At 38.6% G+C, this 17,838-nt stretch overlaps 1 protein-coding gene across 4 annotated transcripts in view; it reads left to right on the top strand.

Annotated features, from left to right (window-relative positions):
• The first annotated feature begins 5,271 nt into the window (after window positions 1-5,271).
• STIL (STIL centriolar assembly protein) overlaps window positions 5,272-17,838 on the top strand; it is a 67,494-nt gene continuing 54,927 nt past the window's right edge. For all 4 annotated transcript variants that reach the window (XM_039219781.1, XM_039219782.1, XM_039219784.1 and 1 more), the window contains exons 1-7: window positions 5,272-5,543; window positions 6,667-6,885; window positions 7,730-7,816; window positions 12,152-12,259; window positions 15,100-15,212; window positions 15,516-15,703; window positions 17,011-17,258. In XM_039219781.1, the coding sequence (XP_039075712.1) occupies window positions 7,773-7,816; window positions 12,152-12,259; window positions 15,100-15,212; window positions 15,516-15,703; window positions 17,011-17,258 (701 nt within the window). In that variant the 5' untranslated portion in view covers window positions 5,272-5,543; window positions 6,667-6,885; window positions 7,730-7,772. The remainder of the gene's footprint in view (window positions 5,544-6,666; window positions 6,886-7,729; window positions 7,817-12,151; window positions 12,260-15,099; window positions 15,213-15,515; window positions 15,704-17,010; window positions 17,259-17,838) is intronic.

A 17,838-nucleotide genomic window follows, 5' to 3' on the forward strand; every position in this document is an offset into this window, starting at 1 on the left:
TAAGTTGACCTGACACATAAGTTGTTATCTTTACCTCTCCCAAGAGGTTTAAGAGTCTCAGAGGAATATTACACAAATTGACAGACTAAGAATATCCCTTTTAAAAATTCCTTAAATATTCCTTAAAAGCAAAGCTGTAGGGGCACCTGAATGGCTCAGTGGGTTAAGCGCCCTACTCTTGATCTCAGCTTGTGTCTTGATCTCATGATCATGAGACAAGCCTGGCATTGGGCTCCACACTGCACATGGAACTTAGTTAAAAAAAAAAAAAAGTAAAGCTATAGTTCTTGTTAAACAGCAGTAGTCTAGCTTAGCTCTGAAGTGTAAATAAAGAAAAAATGGTGTTTGGAGAAATTGAGTAACACAACTGATAACTGATTCCAGCTTCCTCTTTCCGGGTGATAACAATAGCTCTTTAATTCTCTCAGACAGCCTTCTAGCAGGCACGCCAGGGTTTATGACACTTAACATTTACCCAGTGTAATCATAAAGAGTATGTCATGTGGACAGTGACTGAAAGGGGATAAGGAAAGGCAAAAATAACTGATGTGTTAGGATGTAGAATTTTGGATGAACTTTTCCCTTTACAATTTTTTTCTTGTTATAGCATTCCTTGTCAACAAATTCATATATATTTTTTTAAAAGTATGACATACTAGAAATGATTCTCTGTGAAGCAAATTAAAGCACTTGCAAATTTCAAAAGTATGGCCTATAGCTCTTCTCTGTGAGGACCCTTATCGAGAGCAATTCCATACAGTCTTGAAATGACATAAATACATAAAAATGGGGATCAAAGAATAGCATAGTATATATTCAGTCTATTCACACTGGCCTGCAATCTAATAATAATTCATATTTGCCTTGGATAATTACTTCTTATTGCCCCACCTTTAAAATTGTGCCTTTCTTGGGGGTGCCTGAGTGGCTCAGTTGGTTAAGTGTCTGACTTTGGCTCAGACCATCATCTCATGGTTCATGAGTTCAAGCCCCATAAGTCTCTCCATTGTCAGGATATAGCCAGCTTTCCATCCTCTGTCTTCCTCTCTCTCTGCCAATCCCCTGCTTGCTCTCCCTCTTTCATTCTCTCTCAAAAGAAAATAAACATTAACAAAAATAGAATTGTGCCTTCCTTGTTCTATGTTTGTCGTATCCTTCCAATTCCCTATGTCATTGGATAATAGATCCTTCGTATGGCATTTGTAGATTTTATTTTCCTAAATATATAAATAATAATATATGGGTGCTCTTAATTAACTTAAATTAGCATTCACATTCATTTTCTCTTTTTTATGATAATGTACAATGCGCAAATGAGGAAAATCAATCTTAGAGAGATTAAATGGCAGAATTGAGGCCAGATCCCCAAAGCCAGTGCTTGTTACATTATAACATAACTCAAACATTTTTTTTAATATCTGGGGAAGTAGGTCCTTTAGGCAGCATCTCTATGCTGTCCTAAATATAAGGCTGAATCATTCCAATCCTAAAATAAAAATTACTTTTTCTCATCATTTAATTTGAAAAGTATCTATTTCACGCATATCATTAAATGTATATCCTGCTTAAAAATCCAGTGGTAATGTTTAATTGAAGTATTGAAGTTTTATTAGTATTTGAGTTATTAAGCAAAAAAGGGACATTTTATTTATTAGCATATGCTTCAACTCTCCTATTTCCCCTTCCTTTTATCTTTTTCTTTTATTTTTTTTAAAGTTTATTTCTTTATTTTGAGAGAGAAAGCAGGGGAGGGACAGACAGAGAGGGAGAGAAAATCCTAAGCAGGCTCTGCACTGTCAGCACAGAGCCTGATGTGGGGCTCTGTCACACAAACTGCAAGATCATGACCTGCGCTGAGATTAAGAATTGGACATATAACCAACTGAGCCACCCACATGTCCCTTCCTTTTTCCTTTTTAGTAGACTTTATTTTCTAGAACAGTTTTAGATTTACAGAAAAATCAAGAATATACTACAGAGTTCTCATATATGCCACACACAGTTTCCCCTTGTTATTAACATCTTATATTTAGTATGGTACATTTGTTACAATTAATGAATCAATATTTGTACATTATTATTAATTAAAATCCATATTATATCCAGATTTTCTTAGTTTTTAACTTAATATCCTTCCATCCATGATTCCATCCATGATACTACATTACATTTAGTTGTCATAGCTCTTTAGGCTCCTCTTGGCTGGTTTCTCAGACTTTCCTTGTTTTTGACAACCTTGACAGGTTTGAAAAGTACAGGTCAGGTATTTTATAGGATTCCCCACTATTAGAATTTGTCCAATGTTTTTCTCAGGATACGACTGGGTCTATCAGTTACTGGAAGGAGGACCGCAAAGGTAACATGCCATTTTCAACACAGTGTATCCAGTGGACATACTATCAACATGACATATGACCATTAATGTTGACCTTGATCACTGGGCTGAAGTAGCTTTCATTAAGTTTCTCCACTGTAAAGTTACTCTTTCCTCCCATCCTTTCTATACTGTATACTTTGAATGGATTTCACTATGCCTGGCACACACCTATGGAGTGGGGAATTATGTGTTATGCTTATCCTTTCCTTTTTGTCTAATTCATATCAGCTCATCTTACATTTCTCTTTCAGCTATCTTAAAGTAGTTCTAAAGAAAACCATAGATCATGAGGGCCTCATAGATCACGAAGTTTATTTCTTTTACATCCTAAATTCAATCTCTAATCAAATCCTGTTGATTTTACCTTCAAACCATATCTAGAATCCAACAGCCTCTCACCACCCCCAATGCTACCATTCTAGTCCAAGCCACCATCAGTGTCTCCCCTTGGTTATTCTAACAGCTTTCTAACTGGTCTCCTTGCTTCCCTTTGCTCCCTACAGGTTTTTTCTCAAAGTAGCAATCACAGTAGTCTTTCCAAAACCTAAAATCAGATCATGTCCGCCCCCTTTTAAAAATATTCCAGTAGGGGTACCTGGATGGCTATGTCAGTTAAGGTCTGAGTCTTGATTTAGGATCAGGTCATGATCTCATGGTTCGTGGGATTGAGCCCTGCGTCAGGCTCTGTGCTCACACTGCTGAGCCTGCTTGGGATTCTCTCTCTCCCTCTCTCTGCCCCTCCTCACTTTCTTTCTCAAAATAAACTTAAAAAATAAAATATTTCAGAGAATTCCTATCTAACTCAAAAGTACAGCCAAATCCTTATCATGACCTCTAAGGCCCTGTGTGGGTTACCAACACCATCTCCCCCTTCAACCCTTAATATTCTTCTCAGACATTTTGCTAAGGACATACTGGCCTACGTGGTCTTCCTTGAAGATGCCAGGAAGCTCCCACCCCAGGAACTTTGCCCTTAAGGTAATTCATGACAGCCATCAGGCGTGTCACTTGGATCTCTACAGAAAGAGCTTGCCAATCAGCTGCAGAGTATACACTTGGCTATCAGCCTCTTGCTGTGCCCTTCAGGATCTTCCTTAGTTCTTGCTTTTACTGGGAAGCCCCAGGCAATTACTGAATGCAGCAAGGATTCTAGCCATTTATGCCTAATGTGGGGCTCCTCTAATGGGCAATCTTTGCTCCAACCCTATGGAGTTGGCCAAACTCCATACTTTGTCAGACATACATCACTGGCGCTTCCTACTCTCACAATGGGGAACTCACCATCTTTTCTCTTGAAATGTGTGCCTTAGATTCCAGGAATTTTTCCAGGAAAGCAGAGAATAACATTCTATGTAGCATATATTTCTTGGCTAGTTTGATACATTTTTCAGGAGAGTGTCTTCACTCTCTCAAAAGGGTGGATGCTTCTTCAGAACAATACAGCCTACAAACACATCTCGACTTTGAGCTCCCACATTTTCAGGAAACTAATAGAAGTGGAATATGAAAGGAAGTTAAGTGGCATTTAGAATCCTGACTCTGCACTAATTGTATCACCTTTCACATTTCTTCCTTTGTTGAATAGGGATATTAATACCTATTTTGGCTGTTGCAGGACAATCATAAAAAATAACAGAGAAGGCCCAATTACCAACATTAGTTGTAGACACTAAGTAAAAATAATTTATAAATTTACGTCACGTCCTTTTTTTCCTCAATGGTAAGGAATTTATTTATTTATTTAGGGAGGGAGAGAGCATGCACACATGCACAGGCACATGTTTGAGGGAGGAGCAGAGAGGGAGAGGGAGGGAACCTTTTTTTTTTTTTTTAATGTTTTATTTATTTCTGAGAGAGAGAGGCAGCGCGAGCAGGGGAGGGTCATAAGAGAGGGAGACACAGAATCCGAAACAGGCTCCAGGCTCTGAGCTGGCTGTCAGCACAGAGCCCGACATGGGGCTCGAACCCACGAACCGTGAGATCATGACCTGAGCCGAAGTCGGATGCATAACCGACTGAGCCATCCAGGCGCCCCAAGGGAGGGAGAGAATCTTAAGCAGGCTCCACACTGAGGTCAGAGCCTAACATGGGGTTCAATATTTGAGATCATGACCTAAGCCGAAATCAAGAGTTGGATGCTCAACCACTGAGCCATCCAGGAGCCCCTCAACGGAAAGGTATTTAAAAGAAAATTTTTTGTTGTTATTGAGAGGATTCTTCTTAGGAAAGAAACTAGAGGGGCACCTAGGTGGCTCAGTCGGTTGAGCATCTGACTCTGGATTTCGGCTCAGATCATGAGCTCATAATTCAGGAGATGGAGCCTGGGCTCCTTGCTGACAGTGCAGAGCCTGCTTGGCACTCTCTCTCTCCCCCTCCCCAGCCCGCAAGCACGCTCCCTCAAAATAAAATAAAACATTAAAAAAAAAAAAAAGAAGAGGAAAGAAAGTAAGAGAAATCTAACTCCTCTCTTTTGCTCATTCAAGTAAATGGTTCGATTCACTTCTAAACTCCCAGAAATAATCAGAACAGCAAGCACTTCCGGCTTCCTCTGCCACACACCACAGCGGAATTAAGTTTTTCATTGCGCCTGCGCACTGTCCTTCCCTCCCCGGAACTTAACCGTTGACCAAAATGTAGCGTTTAAATCCTCCGGATTCTGCGTGGAGAGCCTATGGCGCCCTCATTTCTCCAGTGAGGCTTGGGATTGGCCAAGAGCCGGAACGGCGCAGAGAGCTGATTGGCTGACGCACTAGCACGTCCCGGCGGCCGTGCGTGTTGCCTCTAGCACCGCCCCTGGCCGTGACGGGTAGGATTTCTGACCAGTCAGTAGGCGCGGCGCGGACTTCGGTTTCACCAGCTTGTGTTTGCCGCGTCGGTTCCCGCGACCCCAACGTCCTAGAGGCGGGGCGGAGGCGCTCCTTGGAGCCGACCTCAGTTCCGACCCAACAAACAGACCCCGCTGGGCGGCGGTTGCCGTGAGTGCGGCTTTGTGTCCCGGACTCTCGCGAAGGGCGGCCGCGGAGCACGGAGAAGGACGGTGGGCAACATTCAGGGCCTTGCGGTGGCTTCAGCCCTCCTGGAGCCTGGGCCTGATGACGTGAAGGGGAACTAGTGGGAGAAATAAATTAAGCGGACCGCGAATTCCCTATGAATGGTTTCTCCTTAGGTATGTGAAAGAGGTTTGCAGTCGATCACGTGCCAGTTAAAGGTGTTTTCACTATGAAAATCTGTGGACTGTAGCCCTGCATGCTCGTTCCTGTATTCCTCACGTCTAACTCAGCCGGCTTCCTAGTAAGGGATCCGTTAGCGTTTGCATTTCGCGGTCTCCTGGGAGTAATGTGTAAACAAAGTGTGAAAATGCTATGTGGGTGAAAACAGGCAGTATTTAGGAGATGGCTTTCCAGAGGAAGTGACATTCGATTTGGATTGTGAAGGATGGTGGGGATTTACCAGGACGTTCCAAGTTAAAGGGACAGCCTGTGCAAAGACACTCAGACTCGGCGAATTGTATGTAGTACAATGTGATTAGAAGGTAGGATGAGTGGATGAAGGGTAAGGTTGGAATAATAGAGTGGGGCCAGATCGTGGAGATGTTTTGTTCTGTATTTAAACAAGAGCCATCAGCTTTTTAAACAGGGGGAATAATTTGGTGAGATATGCATAAATACCCTTCTAGGAGCACTGTGGGGACTTGTCAATAAATCTGGTGAGAGTGAATGTAGTCAGGAACTACTATAGTAGAGATGGAAAGAGAATTTATATGGGAAAGAGGGAGAAAGGAGAAGTAAGGATGATTTCGAGATTTCAATTTTGACAAACCGTGATGCTATTATCCGAGGAGAATATATTTTGCTAGGTGTAGGTGTTGCGTGCTGTTAGTTTGAGGAGCTTTCACTGCTTGCGGGATGCTGTAAAAATAAACTCCTGTATTGTTTTAATATGAGAAATAGATCAACATTATTGTTCTACCTTAAAACATAAGACACAAATGTAAGATTCTTGTTTATTGAAGAAAGACGGCACTTTATATATTTCCTAGAGTTAGTTATCAATCTGAACACTGTTATGCGTGACAACCAAGTGGCGTAGAAGGGCTTTCAAGTTTCGAGCCTTCATTCTAATAGAAGATGCATGAAGTCCAGATGTCTCCAAGAGGGACTTTTTAGTCAACCTTACAAGAGCACGTTCAATAAGTTTTGTTCTAATAAATAAATTCAGCCTCTGGCTTTATCTGAAAAATCTCTTCTGCACCTGCGTTCATAACTCTCTCCTCTCTTCTCTTGCTTCAGGCAATTCCTTCTTGCTAAAATTGAAGTGAAATAAATGTACAGAGCCTAAAGAACTCTTAAGACCTGATAAGAGGGTATAGGAAATACTGAACTGTGAAGAAAGGACTACCTCTGTATTTTGCTTTGATAATATTTAAATGAAGATACCCAGTGGGCAATAAGAAATAATGGTTTTGAAACTTAGAAGAGAGATGGAAGCTGACAGTTTGCTATCTGCAGGTGGGTGAGGAAGCAATGGGAGTGGATTAAGAAGTACCCCAAGAGGGCATGTGCAGCCAGGCAAAGATCACTGATTTTGCACACGAACAAGTCAGTTTGTGGGGATGTAATATTTGTCTTCCATCTCCATGGGATTTAAGATTTGTTAACCTCGTTACAGATCCAATAAATATCTAGTTCAAGTTGTTCCTATGTCCTGTTTTATGGTTTTCTGAATATTATGACACTTTTGGTCAGAATTTCATATATTAAATATTACCTACCCTACTATATCCAGCTTACCAAATGGTTATAAGGATCTTGGGGACAGAACCTTTGCTTTTCTTTCACTCTTTCGTCGTCTTCTTCTTCTTTTTTTTTTTTTTTTTAGAATCTGTGGTTTTCTGTATTTAATTTTTTTATAATGTTTATTATCGAAAGAGAGAGAATGCAAGTGGGGAAGGGGCAGGGTGGTGGGGACAGAGGATCTGAAGCAGGCTCTGTGCTGACAGTAGAGAGCCCAATGCAGGGCTCAAACTCACAAATTGTGAGATCATGACCTGAGCTAAAGCTGGGCACTGAACTGACTGAGCCACCCACGCAATCCAGAATCTGTGCTTTTCTTAATGAATAGATATATTGGTAGGTATTGCTGCCTAGAATAAATATTAACATTAATTTAGAGGCAGAATGACTATAAAGTATGAAAATGTTCAGAATCTACCAGCATTTTGTCTTACTATTCTATAGATGAAGCTACTTTATATAAGTAACCTTTGCCTGTACTTCTGTTAATATGTGGCTAAATCATGTTTCTTATTTTTGTTTTTATCACTCATTAGTAACATTCTCTTTACTTCTTTAGGATCCTGAACATTTGATATCGAATACATCGTTCACCAACTATCATGGAGCCTACATATCCTCTTACAGGCCCCCAGATGAATACCAGGTATAGAAATGTTTTCACAAAATGGTTTTTTAACTCTTTCTCATAACTTGGGAAAATAGGTTGGAATAGAAAAAAAAAAAAAAAAAACCTTTCCAGTCGGGAAAATCTGGGTCCATATCCCTGCTCTGTCACTTGATAGGTGAGTGACCGTGATCAAGTTAATTAACTTCTCCAAGCCTCAGTTTTCTCATCTATAAATGGGGGATAGTAATCTCTATGTAACAGAAGGTTATTGTGAAGGATTAAATGAGAACACTAAAGTAAAGGGTCTGGCTCATAGTAGGCATTTAGTAAATATCAATTTCATTCCTCCACCTATGTTTTTTGATTTCACAGAGCATCTTTACTGATGGGAAACAGAACCTGAGCTCTCAGGGCTAAAAATCACATATATACTTATTTATATCCTAGACAAATGAGAAAGTGATTAGGTTCTTTCCCTTATTTGAACTCTAATCCTTGATGGGAAAAATTGCACATTGTATGTACCAGGTTTCTTTAAATGTCCCTAAGCCATTCCCCACTCATGTGGAATAGGAAGGAGGAGCTTGCCACCTGTCTCCTAATTTTCTCAGTCTGTCAGTGGTGTGGGGACAAAGAAATTGGCTTGTGTTATTTGGCTGTTTGGATCATTCATTATTCTTTTTTTCCCTGAGGGAGGAACAATTAATGCTGAGAGGTGAATTTTTTTTCTTCTAAACTATAACTACATCCATGAGTTATCTTCATTCTCTGTGGTTTTCTTTTGTGCCAGGTGTTTTTGAAGACCATGAGAAACATAATCCAAAGTGGCTATCATATTCCTTTTGCTTATTTTGGCCCTTCTGTTTTGTCCTAATGCCACCTATTATTTGAAAATTTGTCAACTGCTGTTCTTTGAAAGAACTTGTTGTGCTTGCAACAAGTCAGTACATTCTCTTTTTTTATTTTATTATTGAGTCATTTATTCCTTACATTCTAGGTAAGCTAATATACTCGTGTAACTTAAACATTTTTTTCCTGGGGCACCTGTAGGTCATGTGACTCTTGATTTCAGGGTCATGAGTTCGAGCCCCACACTGAATATAGAAATTAGTTTAAAAAATTTTTTAAATAAACTGATTATTCCTGAAATATTCAACTCTAGTTTTTTGTTTTTTGTTTTAACTTAATGACCTCTGATTTTCAATAATCTCTGGGCTTTAGAGCAGCAGTTCTGAGTTATTTTGGGGTTTCAATATCTGATAGCATGAATCCCCTTCCCTAAGAAAAAACTCTTATATGCATACATGTAAAATTTTGTACCACATTTTAGGGTGTTTGTGCCTTTAAAGTCTACCTGCATAGTTTATATTAAGAAAAGGACTAAAAGCATTTCTTGAAATCTTGCTATGTGCCAGGTACTGTGCTAAGCACAATGCCTGCACTATTCTTATTCAATCCTCACAAAAAATCTATGAGGTGTAGGTACTATTATTATCCTTATTATCCTCCCCCCACTTTTTTTTTTAATGAGGAAAGTATGGTGTAGAGTGATTAACCATCCCAAACTTATACAGTTGGTAAGTGGTATAGCCAGGATGTAAACCTTATGTGACTCCTACTCTAAACCCTTTACATATATTGACTCGTTTAATACTCAGTGTAACTATCAGAACACATAGGTATTATTCTGTTTGTTTAGCAGATGAGGAAACTGAGGCACAGAGACATTAAATAATGTGATCAAGGTCACACAGCTAGCAGATTTTGAAGCAAGTTTTTAGACTTAAACAACTGACTTCCAGATATTTTTCTTTAACCCACCGTATCATACTGCCCCCCAATTGATAAGTGATGAGTATATTAGATATAGAAACATAGATAAACTGATAGTTTGTAACTTACTGTGTACCTTGAACAGATTTCTCAATCCCAGACTATGACCTCATTTCAAAAAAAGGAAATTAAAAATCCTTCTCGTAGATATTATGAGTCCAAATTAGACATCGATTTGAAAACATATAGCTAGCAATGTGGTAGAGTCAGAATTTGGACCCAGGTTCTAAAGCACTATACCATTCAGCTTCTAGAAGTATAAACTTCAAAATCAGCCACACTTAGATTCACATCCCAGCTTTGCTACTTAATTGTTGTATGAAGTTAGCAAAGTTACAGTTTGTCATCTATAAAACGGATAATAAAATGTTTCTAGAATAGTTCTAGTGAGAAATATTGTTTATGTAAAGTGCCCAGTAGGATGCCTGATACGTAGTAGGTCATCAGTAAAGTGGGGCTAATATTTTAGTTGAGAAGCTTCATCAGTTGATATGTAAAAGTAAGGTCTAGAGTCTAGAATAAGGTATCCTTAATAGATGATATGATAAAATATTCTTTTAGTTCAACTATTTAACAGTCTGCTATCTGTTAGCAGGTAGCTCACTATCAGAGGTAACTCACTCTTGGAGCTACCTTGATTGTTTTTTACTTCTTTTTAAAGATTTTATTAATTTTTTAATTAATTTTCTTGAGAGAAAGTGCACGTGGGCGGGAAAGGGTCAGACAGAGAGGGAGAAACAGAGAATCTGAAGCAGGCTCTGTGCTGGGCATGGATCCTGACACGGGGCTCAGTCTCATGACTGAGATCACGGCCTGAACTGACTGAGCCACCCAGGCATCCTTTAAAGATTTTATTTTTAAGTAATCTCTTCACCTATGTGAAGGCTTGAACTCATGACCCTAGATCAGTAATCGCATGCTCTTCTGACTGGGCCAGCCAAGCATCCCTTTCTTGTTTTAATTACAAGTGACTTTGGATTTTCTCCCCAGTCCTTTCTTTGCATTGTTTTTTCTTAATGTGGTATTCTCATGTCACTCAATTATATAAAATAAACTTTGATGGTACTCTGTATGATTTAACATTGAAGTCTTGCTTTACACTGCCTCTAGGGTCTGTGCTTAGGAATTATTTATAATGATGTCCTTTTGATGCTTCAGTAATTAAAGTTAAGTGATACAATCCAAGATACTAAGTTTGGAAACACTGAAAAATAAAGACTATATTAACTTTTTGTGCTTTCATAATTTTATTAGATACTATCTAGAAATTAATTCAGAAGGACAGCATTTTAATTTTAAATTTAAATTTTTTTAATGTTTATTTAAAAAATAAACATTTTTTAAAGAGAGACAGCATGACTCACAGGAGGGACAGAGAGAGGAAGACACAGAATCTGAAGCAGGCTCCATTCTCCAAGCTGTCAGCACAGAGCCTTTCGCAGGGCTCGAACTCACGAGTTGTGAGATCATGACCTGAGCCAAAGTCAACGCCCAACTGACTGAGCCACTCAGGTGCCCCTAATTTTAAATTTAAATGTAAATTTATGGTTTATATTTATTTCTCTGTTACTTAAAAAGGATATGGTAGACTGGATGCTACCAATTCCTTTGTTGTTGTTGTTGTTGTTTTGTTTTTAAGTAGGCTCCATGCCCATTGTGGGGCTTGAAATCATGACTCTGGGATCAGGAGTCTCATGCTCTACTGACAGCCAGCCAGATGCCCCTTCTGGTTTTTTTTTTTTTTTAAAAAAAACATGTACATAGGGGCGCCTGGGTGGCTTAGTCGGTTGGGCGTCCGACTTTTGCTCGGGTGGTGATCTCGCGGTTCGTGGGTTCGAGCCCCGCATCGGGCTCTGTGCTGACTGCCAGCTCGGAGCCTGGAACCTGTTTCAGATGCTGTACCTCCCTCTCTCTCTGACCCTCCCCTGCTCACGCTGTCTCTCTCTCTCTCTCCTAGAAATAAATAAGACATTTAAAAAAAAAAAAGTTTAAAAAAAATATAAAGGAAATATTCCAAATTATTAAACAAAAGTAAATAAATAAATAAAAATAAAAACGTACATAAATTTATGTATGCGTAGGGAAAAAAAGGATAGGAAAAAGCTATACCTAAGTTTTGAGTGCTTATTCTCTTGAAATAAAGTTAATTTTTTCCTTTTTTTTACTTAGAAAAATAATTTTAACCCCTTTTAAAATTACAAAAGTAGTCTGATAAGCTTCATCATTTAATCTTATTTTTTTAAATGTTTACTTATTTATTTTGAGAGAGTGAGTGCACGTGAGTGCACTTGCGCAACCAGGGGAGAGGCAGAGATAGAGAGAGACTCCCAAGCAGGCCCCATGCTCAGCACAAAGCCCAACATGGGGCTTGGTCTCACGACTGTAAGATCATGACCTAAGCCAAAATGAAGAGTTAGATATTTAACCAACTGAACCACCCAGTGCCCCCCGCCCCATCATTTAACTTTAAACTGTTTTTTATAAAATATCTGCTAAGTTTGCTTTTCATTGTACTTTGATTTAAATTTCTTTTTAAAGGTTTCCTTCAAGCAGAACAGTACCTTTCTACTTTCCTCCATCAAAATGTGCACTTTGGAACCCAATGCCAATAGGAGATTTCGTCTACTTACATCTCAATTACTACAGGTATAAGATGTATCTCTCTTCAGATCAAACCGGTATAAACAGGAGTAAAAGGATGTGTAAGGCAAAATTGATTACTATGACTAATTCATTTTTTTTTAACTTTTTAGAAGCTCCCCTCAAACATTATCCCTTCTTAAATCTATTTCTTTTCTTTTTTTAAAAAATGTTTTCTTAATGTTAGTTTATTTTTTGAGAGAGAGACAGAGTGTGAGCAGGGGAGGGACAGAAGGAGAGGGAGACACAGAATCCAAAGCAGGCTCCAGGCTCTGAGCTGTCAGCACAGAACCCGATGCGGGGCTCGAACTCATGAATCACAAAATTGTGACCAGAGTTGAAATCCGTCGCTTAACCTGCTGTGCCACCCAGGTGCCCATAAATCTATTTCTTTATGCTTTTGAGAAGTAATCGTAATTTCACAGTTAAAATATTCTGCAGATCTAAAGTTCTAAGTATTATACGAATTCAAAAGACAAAATATCGGGGCGCCTGGGTGGCTTAGTCGGTTAAGCGTGCGACTTTCGCTTAGGTCATGATCTCGCGGTTCGTGGGTTCGAGCCCCGCGTCAGGCTCTGTGCTGACTGCCAGCTCAGAGCCTGGAGCCTGTTTCAGAGTCTGTCACTCCCTCTCTCTCTGACCCTCCCCTGCTCACGCTGTCTCTCTCTCTCCTAGAAATAAATAAAACATTAAAAAAAATTTAAAAAAAAAAAACAAAAGACAAAATATAATACAAACCAAATGGGTTTTTCATCATGCTTTAGCATGCTGTCTTTGTAGAGCATTGAGAAGATTGAACTGATTTTGAGTGGGTAGATCATGTTAGAAAGACTATAAAACAGTTATGGTGAGGATCTTGAAAGAAAGACCTAACAGCTTGGGCTTAAATTAATAAAAGATAGAGATTCACTGCAATTTTGTATGTAAGGGAGTTATTTGTTTGAAAGCAGAATTCTAAGAAAGATGGGTCATGGTGAGGAGAGCCTAGAGTTAGCCTAGCTGTGAGATGGTTTTTTGTAATCTAGGCAACATAGATTTATGCCATAGTGATTTGTTTTAAGATGCTGTAACTGGAGTCACACTGCCTAGAGGGTCAAATCCTGATTCTACCACTTTTTATTTATGCAACCTTAGTACAGTAGGCAAGGATCAGTTTCCTTATTTATAAAATGGGAATGATGATACCTGTTTCATAGCACTCTTATAAGGATTAAATGAGACAGACTCTGTAAAGCAGCAGTTGGCATGGTGCCTGGAACATAGGAAGTATTCAATAAATGGTAGCTATTATGAGGTTTTAGAGCAGTGTAGCAGTACTGAGATCAAAAGGAAAGAAAGAAACAAGGTATTTTGAAAGAATGAAACAGCTTATAGCATTTGTTGATGGATTGAGTCAAGTAAGAAACATACAGGTCACAAAGTATTTAAGTTCTAAACCAGCTGGCAGAGAAGGTTAGTATCATTGATAAAAAAGTCTTGTGGAAGTTCAATTAAATATTTCTTAGACTTGTTCATTGTTTTCTCAGTGTCTCTTTATCTTTTATATTTTCTATTCTCTTTCTTTGCTACAATGCAATTTTTTTCTTCAACTGCTAATTTTCTCTTTAAGTGTATTTCATTACCATCTAATCTGTTTATTTAGGTTTGGTGGTTGTTTTTTTAAATTTTTTAATGTTTTATTTATTTTTGAGAGAGAGAGAGAGAGAGAGACAGTGTGAACAGGGGAGGGTCAGAGAGAGAGAGGGAGACACAGAATCCAAAACAGCCTCCAGGCTCTGAGTTAGCTGTCAGCACAGAGCCCGATGGGGGCTCGAACCCATGAACCGCGAGATCATGACCTAAGCGAAAGTCGGACGCTTAACCAACTAAGCCACCCAGATGCCCCTTATTTAGGTTTTTTTAAATGTGGAAGTAGACCATATATGTGGTGGTTTATAATACATATGCAGACAGAATAATAATAAAAATTCATGGACCTATACCCAGTTCATTATATTGAGTCTAATTGATGATATTTTTATTTCTGCAGGTCCTTTGTGGTTCTTTTTATAAATTAGCCTAGTCTTTTTTTTTTTTTTTTTAAGTTGGCTTCGTGACCAGCATGGATCCCAGTGTGGGGCTTAAACTCAAGACCCTGAGATCCAGACCTGAGCTAAGATTTGGAAGCTTAACTAATTGAGCCATCCAGGCACCCCTGCCTAGTTTTTTTGGATAGTATCTTCTTCCTTGATCATAGAGTCCCTTTTATATGCTTTTACACATTTGAATTGTATTTTTATTTGTTCTGCATTCAATAATGCTAGTATCTGGAGTCCATAGACAATATATAAACAAAAGAATGTGATATTTTTATCAAACCTTATTTATAAAAAAAAAAAAAAACAGGAGGCTGGCCTCATAGTTTCTTGATCCCTGCTCTGGTTCATAAAATTAAGCAAGGGCTTAATCAGAAAACAGTGATATCTTCAGTGTCTGTTTATTACAATCCTGGTTTCCAGGCAGCCCTCTCTACCTACTCCCTACCTCTTGCCCATATTTGACCCTAGGATTTCTCAACAATGATTTTTCTTTTCTTTTTTAAGTTTATGTATTTAGGGAGAGAATGCCAAGCAGGCTCTGTGGTGAAGTGTGGAACCCCATGTAGGGTCCAATTTCACAATGAGATCATGACCTGAGCAGAAATCAAGAGTCGGATGCTTAATTGACTGATCTGCTCAGGCACCCCAACAATGATTTTTCTGTATATGTTAAAAGATGTGTGTTATATTTTGGGTATTATTTGGGCAGGAGGGTTTTCTAGGATATCAGATTTATCACATTCATAAAAGACTTCCGTTATTTTTCAGAAATCCAAAGCTTGTGGTAACTGAAAAGACCATCCGACTTGCTTATCGCCATGCTAAACAGAATAAAAAAAATCTGCCATGCTTTTTACTTGGTTCTCTCATAGTAGATGAAGGTAATATACTTAAAAAATATATATTTTTGTAACTATGATAGAGTTTGTCTTTCAAATTCAGCCAATTACTGTAATGTTCTTTGCTGTATATCAAGGTTACAGAGGTAAGTAAAACTTGACCCTACCCATCATATACCTCATAGTCTGGTCAGGTGGAAGAATATAGATGCAGGTCATTTTTTAAAATAAGTTCAGTGTACTATTCGTATGAACAAAATGTTTTGCTATAGTTGTAGGCTTGCTTGGTTGATTTCAAATTTTTATTGTCATGTTCTAATAATAACTGCTATTTTTGTTCTTCAGATGAAGAAAGTGTGACATTGACGGTAGATCGTTTTGATCCTGGTCGAGAAGTACCTGAATGCTTAGAAAGAACCCCTACTGCTGCTCTTCCGGGGGACTTCGTGATTCCATGCAAAATTTATACTCATGGACTTTGTTCAAAAGAAACAATAGTTCATGACGCAGACGACTTCAGTTCAGCTTTTAAGGTGGGATTTGTTGATAACTTGATTATTCTTAGTTCAACACAAGTATCCAATTATGTGTCGTGTGTTGTATTTCAATAAATCCATATTTAACATGTATTCATAATAATTTTCTGATTGAATGATTGTTGTTAAAATACAGTTAAATGTGGTTTCTGAGGGTAGTAATTCTAGGGAAGTAATGTGGGTAGCATTCCAGAAGGGGAAGCAATATGGCCAAGATAACAAAGTGCAAGATGTGCTCAGGGTGATATTAAGGATGTAGATTTTCACTGTATTTGTGGATAATCAGATTGGACTATGAGTTTGGCCAGATTGTAGAGAGCTTTATCTGGCAGGCTGAGGAATTTGACCTTTGTTATATTGGCCATGTAGAGTCATTGAAAGTTTCTGAAAAGAGGAAATTATATGAAATCAAGGGTACTTAATTTGATATGGCAACCTGACTGAAGTCAGAGAGAGTAGGTAGGACATTGCAGTAGTTAGATGTGGATTAGAGAGGGTGTAATTAGCTTGTAGAGTGGTGGCCGACTTTAGGAAGGACACAGTGGGCATGAGCAACTATGCAGGAAGAACTGACCTGACTCTTTGGAGCAATAAGAAAATAATTAAAGAATGGACTTTAGATTTTCTGAGTTGAGTCAGAGGAAGTTTAACAGCCATTTTTTCATGTGGTGAATTTATTGGAAGTGACATTCTCTAATAAGAATTTGAAATGCTGCTGGGACATCTGGCAATATATGATGGAGCTTGGTACAGTAAATCTTACTTGCTTTGTAACTTTTTGGTCCCATGGAAGAAATGAGAGAATTGAAATGTCACAAATCAGAAATTGTTTAATTTTGTTAGTTCAAGGTATATATGCAAGGTGAAACAAAACCTTTAGAGATAGGGACAAATTTCAGTTTTATTTATTTTAATTAAAAAAAAATTTTAATGTTTATTTTTGAGAGAGTGTGAGTGGGGGAGGGGCAGAGAGAGAAATACAGGCTCTGAAGTGGGTTCTGTGCTGTCCTTGGCGAGCCAGACATGGGGCTCAAACTCATGAACTGTGAGATCATGACTTGAGCTGAAGTCAGGTGCTCAGCTGACTGAGCCACCCAGACGCCCCTCAGAGTTTAATTTTTTAATGGAGCACCCGGGTGGCTTAGTTGGTTAAGTGTCCAACTCTTCATCTCAACTCACTCTTGATCTCAGGTTCAAGCCCTGTGTTCGGCTCCATACTGGGTATGGAGCCTACTTAAAATTTTTTTTTAATTTTTTATTTCCCTCCCTCAAGGTTGTAAAATAATTGTATATTGATTCCTCAGGCTCTGGAGCACCATGTATGTAGCAGAGATTCCTTGGATTGTGGTAAACTGCTTTCCCTAAGAGCTCATATCACTTCCAGGGAAAGTTTGGACAATGTGGATTTGGACTTGCATTGGGCAGCAGTAACTCTAGCACTTACTCTTAAATGCACACCTGTGAAGCCCATCCCCATTATTCCAACAGCTCTGGCAAGAAACTTGAGCAGTAATCTGAGTATTTCTCAAGTTCAAGGTACCTATAAATATGGGTAAGTAAGAGAGAAATTTTAAATATTGGTCACATTAGTATATTATTATATGAAATATTTGTGCATTCAGTTTACATGTCAGAGATCTGTGGTGGCTAGATAAATAACCAAAGAAAGTTAAAATAATGTTAAATTTTGCTGATTGTAGTTCACAGTTGTGTCTATCACCCCAAGAAAAATTACTGATAAAATTTATATTAAAAATTGGTTGTATTTCGTGATTTGAAATTAGAAGGAGAAATTATCTTCCATGTCATTTTACCCTTGTATTTTGCCTAGGTTTGGGTCATCATCTTTTGTCTTTGTCTTTTTTTTTTTTTTTTTAACTATAATCTGACTATGAGCCTAACCGAGGCTGAAATTTTTTTTTATAACTTGCAGTTTTAATTGTGAATAGTGAGCATTGCAGAGAGAGAGCTAAATAAAACTTGGTAGTACTCTTGTGTACCAGGCCGTCAGCCACTGGAGGGTGAGGCTTCCCCACATGGCTGGAGCAGCGTCGTCTCCAGCTGCCTGTCACGACGCTTAGTTTCTTAGGAAATGAAAGCCAAATTGCATGCTCTCTGCCCCTCAGCAGGGC

This window comes from Hyaena hyaena, unplaced genomic scaffold (genome assembly GCF_003009895.1).
Source record: "Hyaena hyaena isolate Hyena2069 unplaced genomic scaffold, ASM300989v1 scaffold_831, whole genome shotgun sequence".
NCBI classification, from domain to species: Eukaryota; Metazoa; Chordata; class Mammalia; order Carnivora; family Hyaenidae; genus Hyaena; species Hyaena hyaena.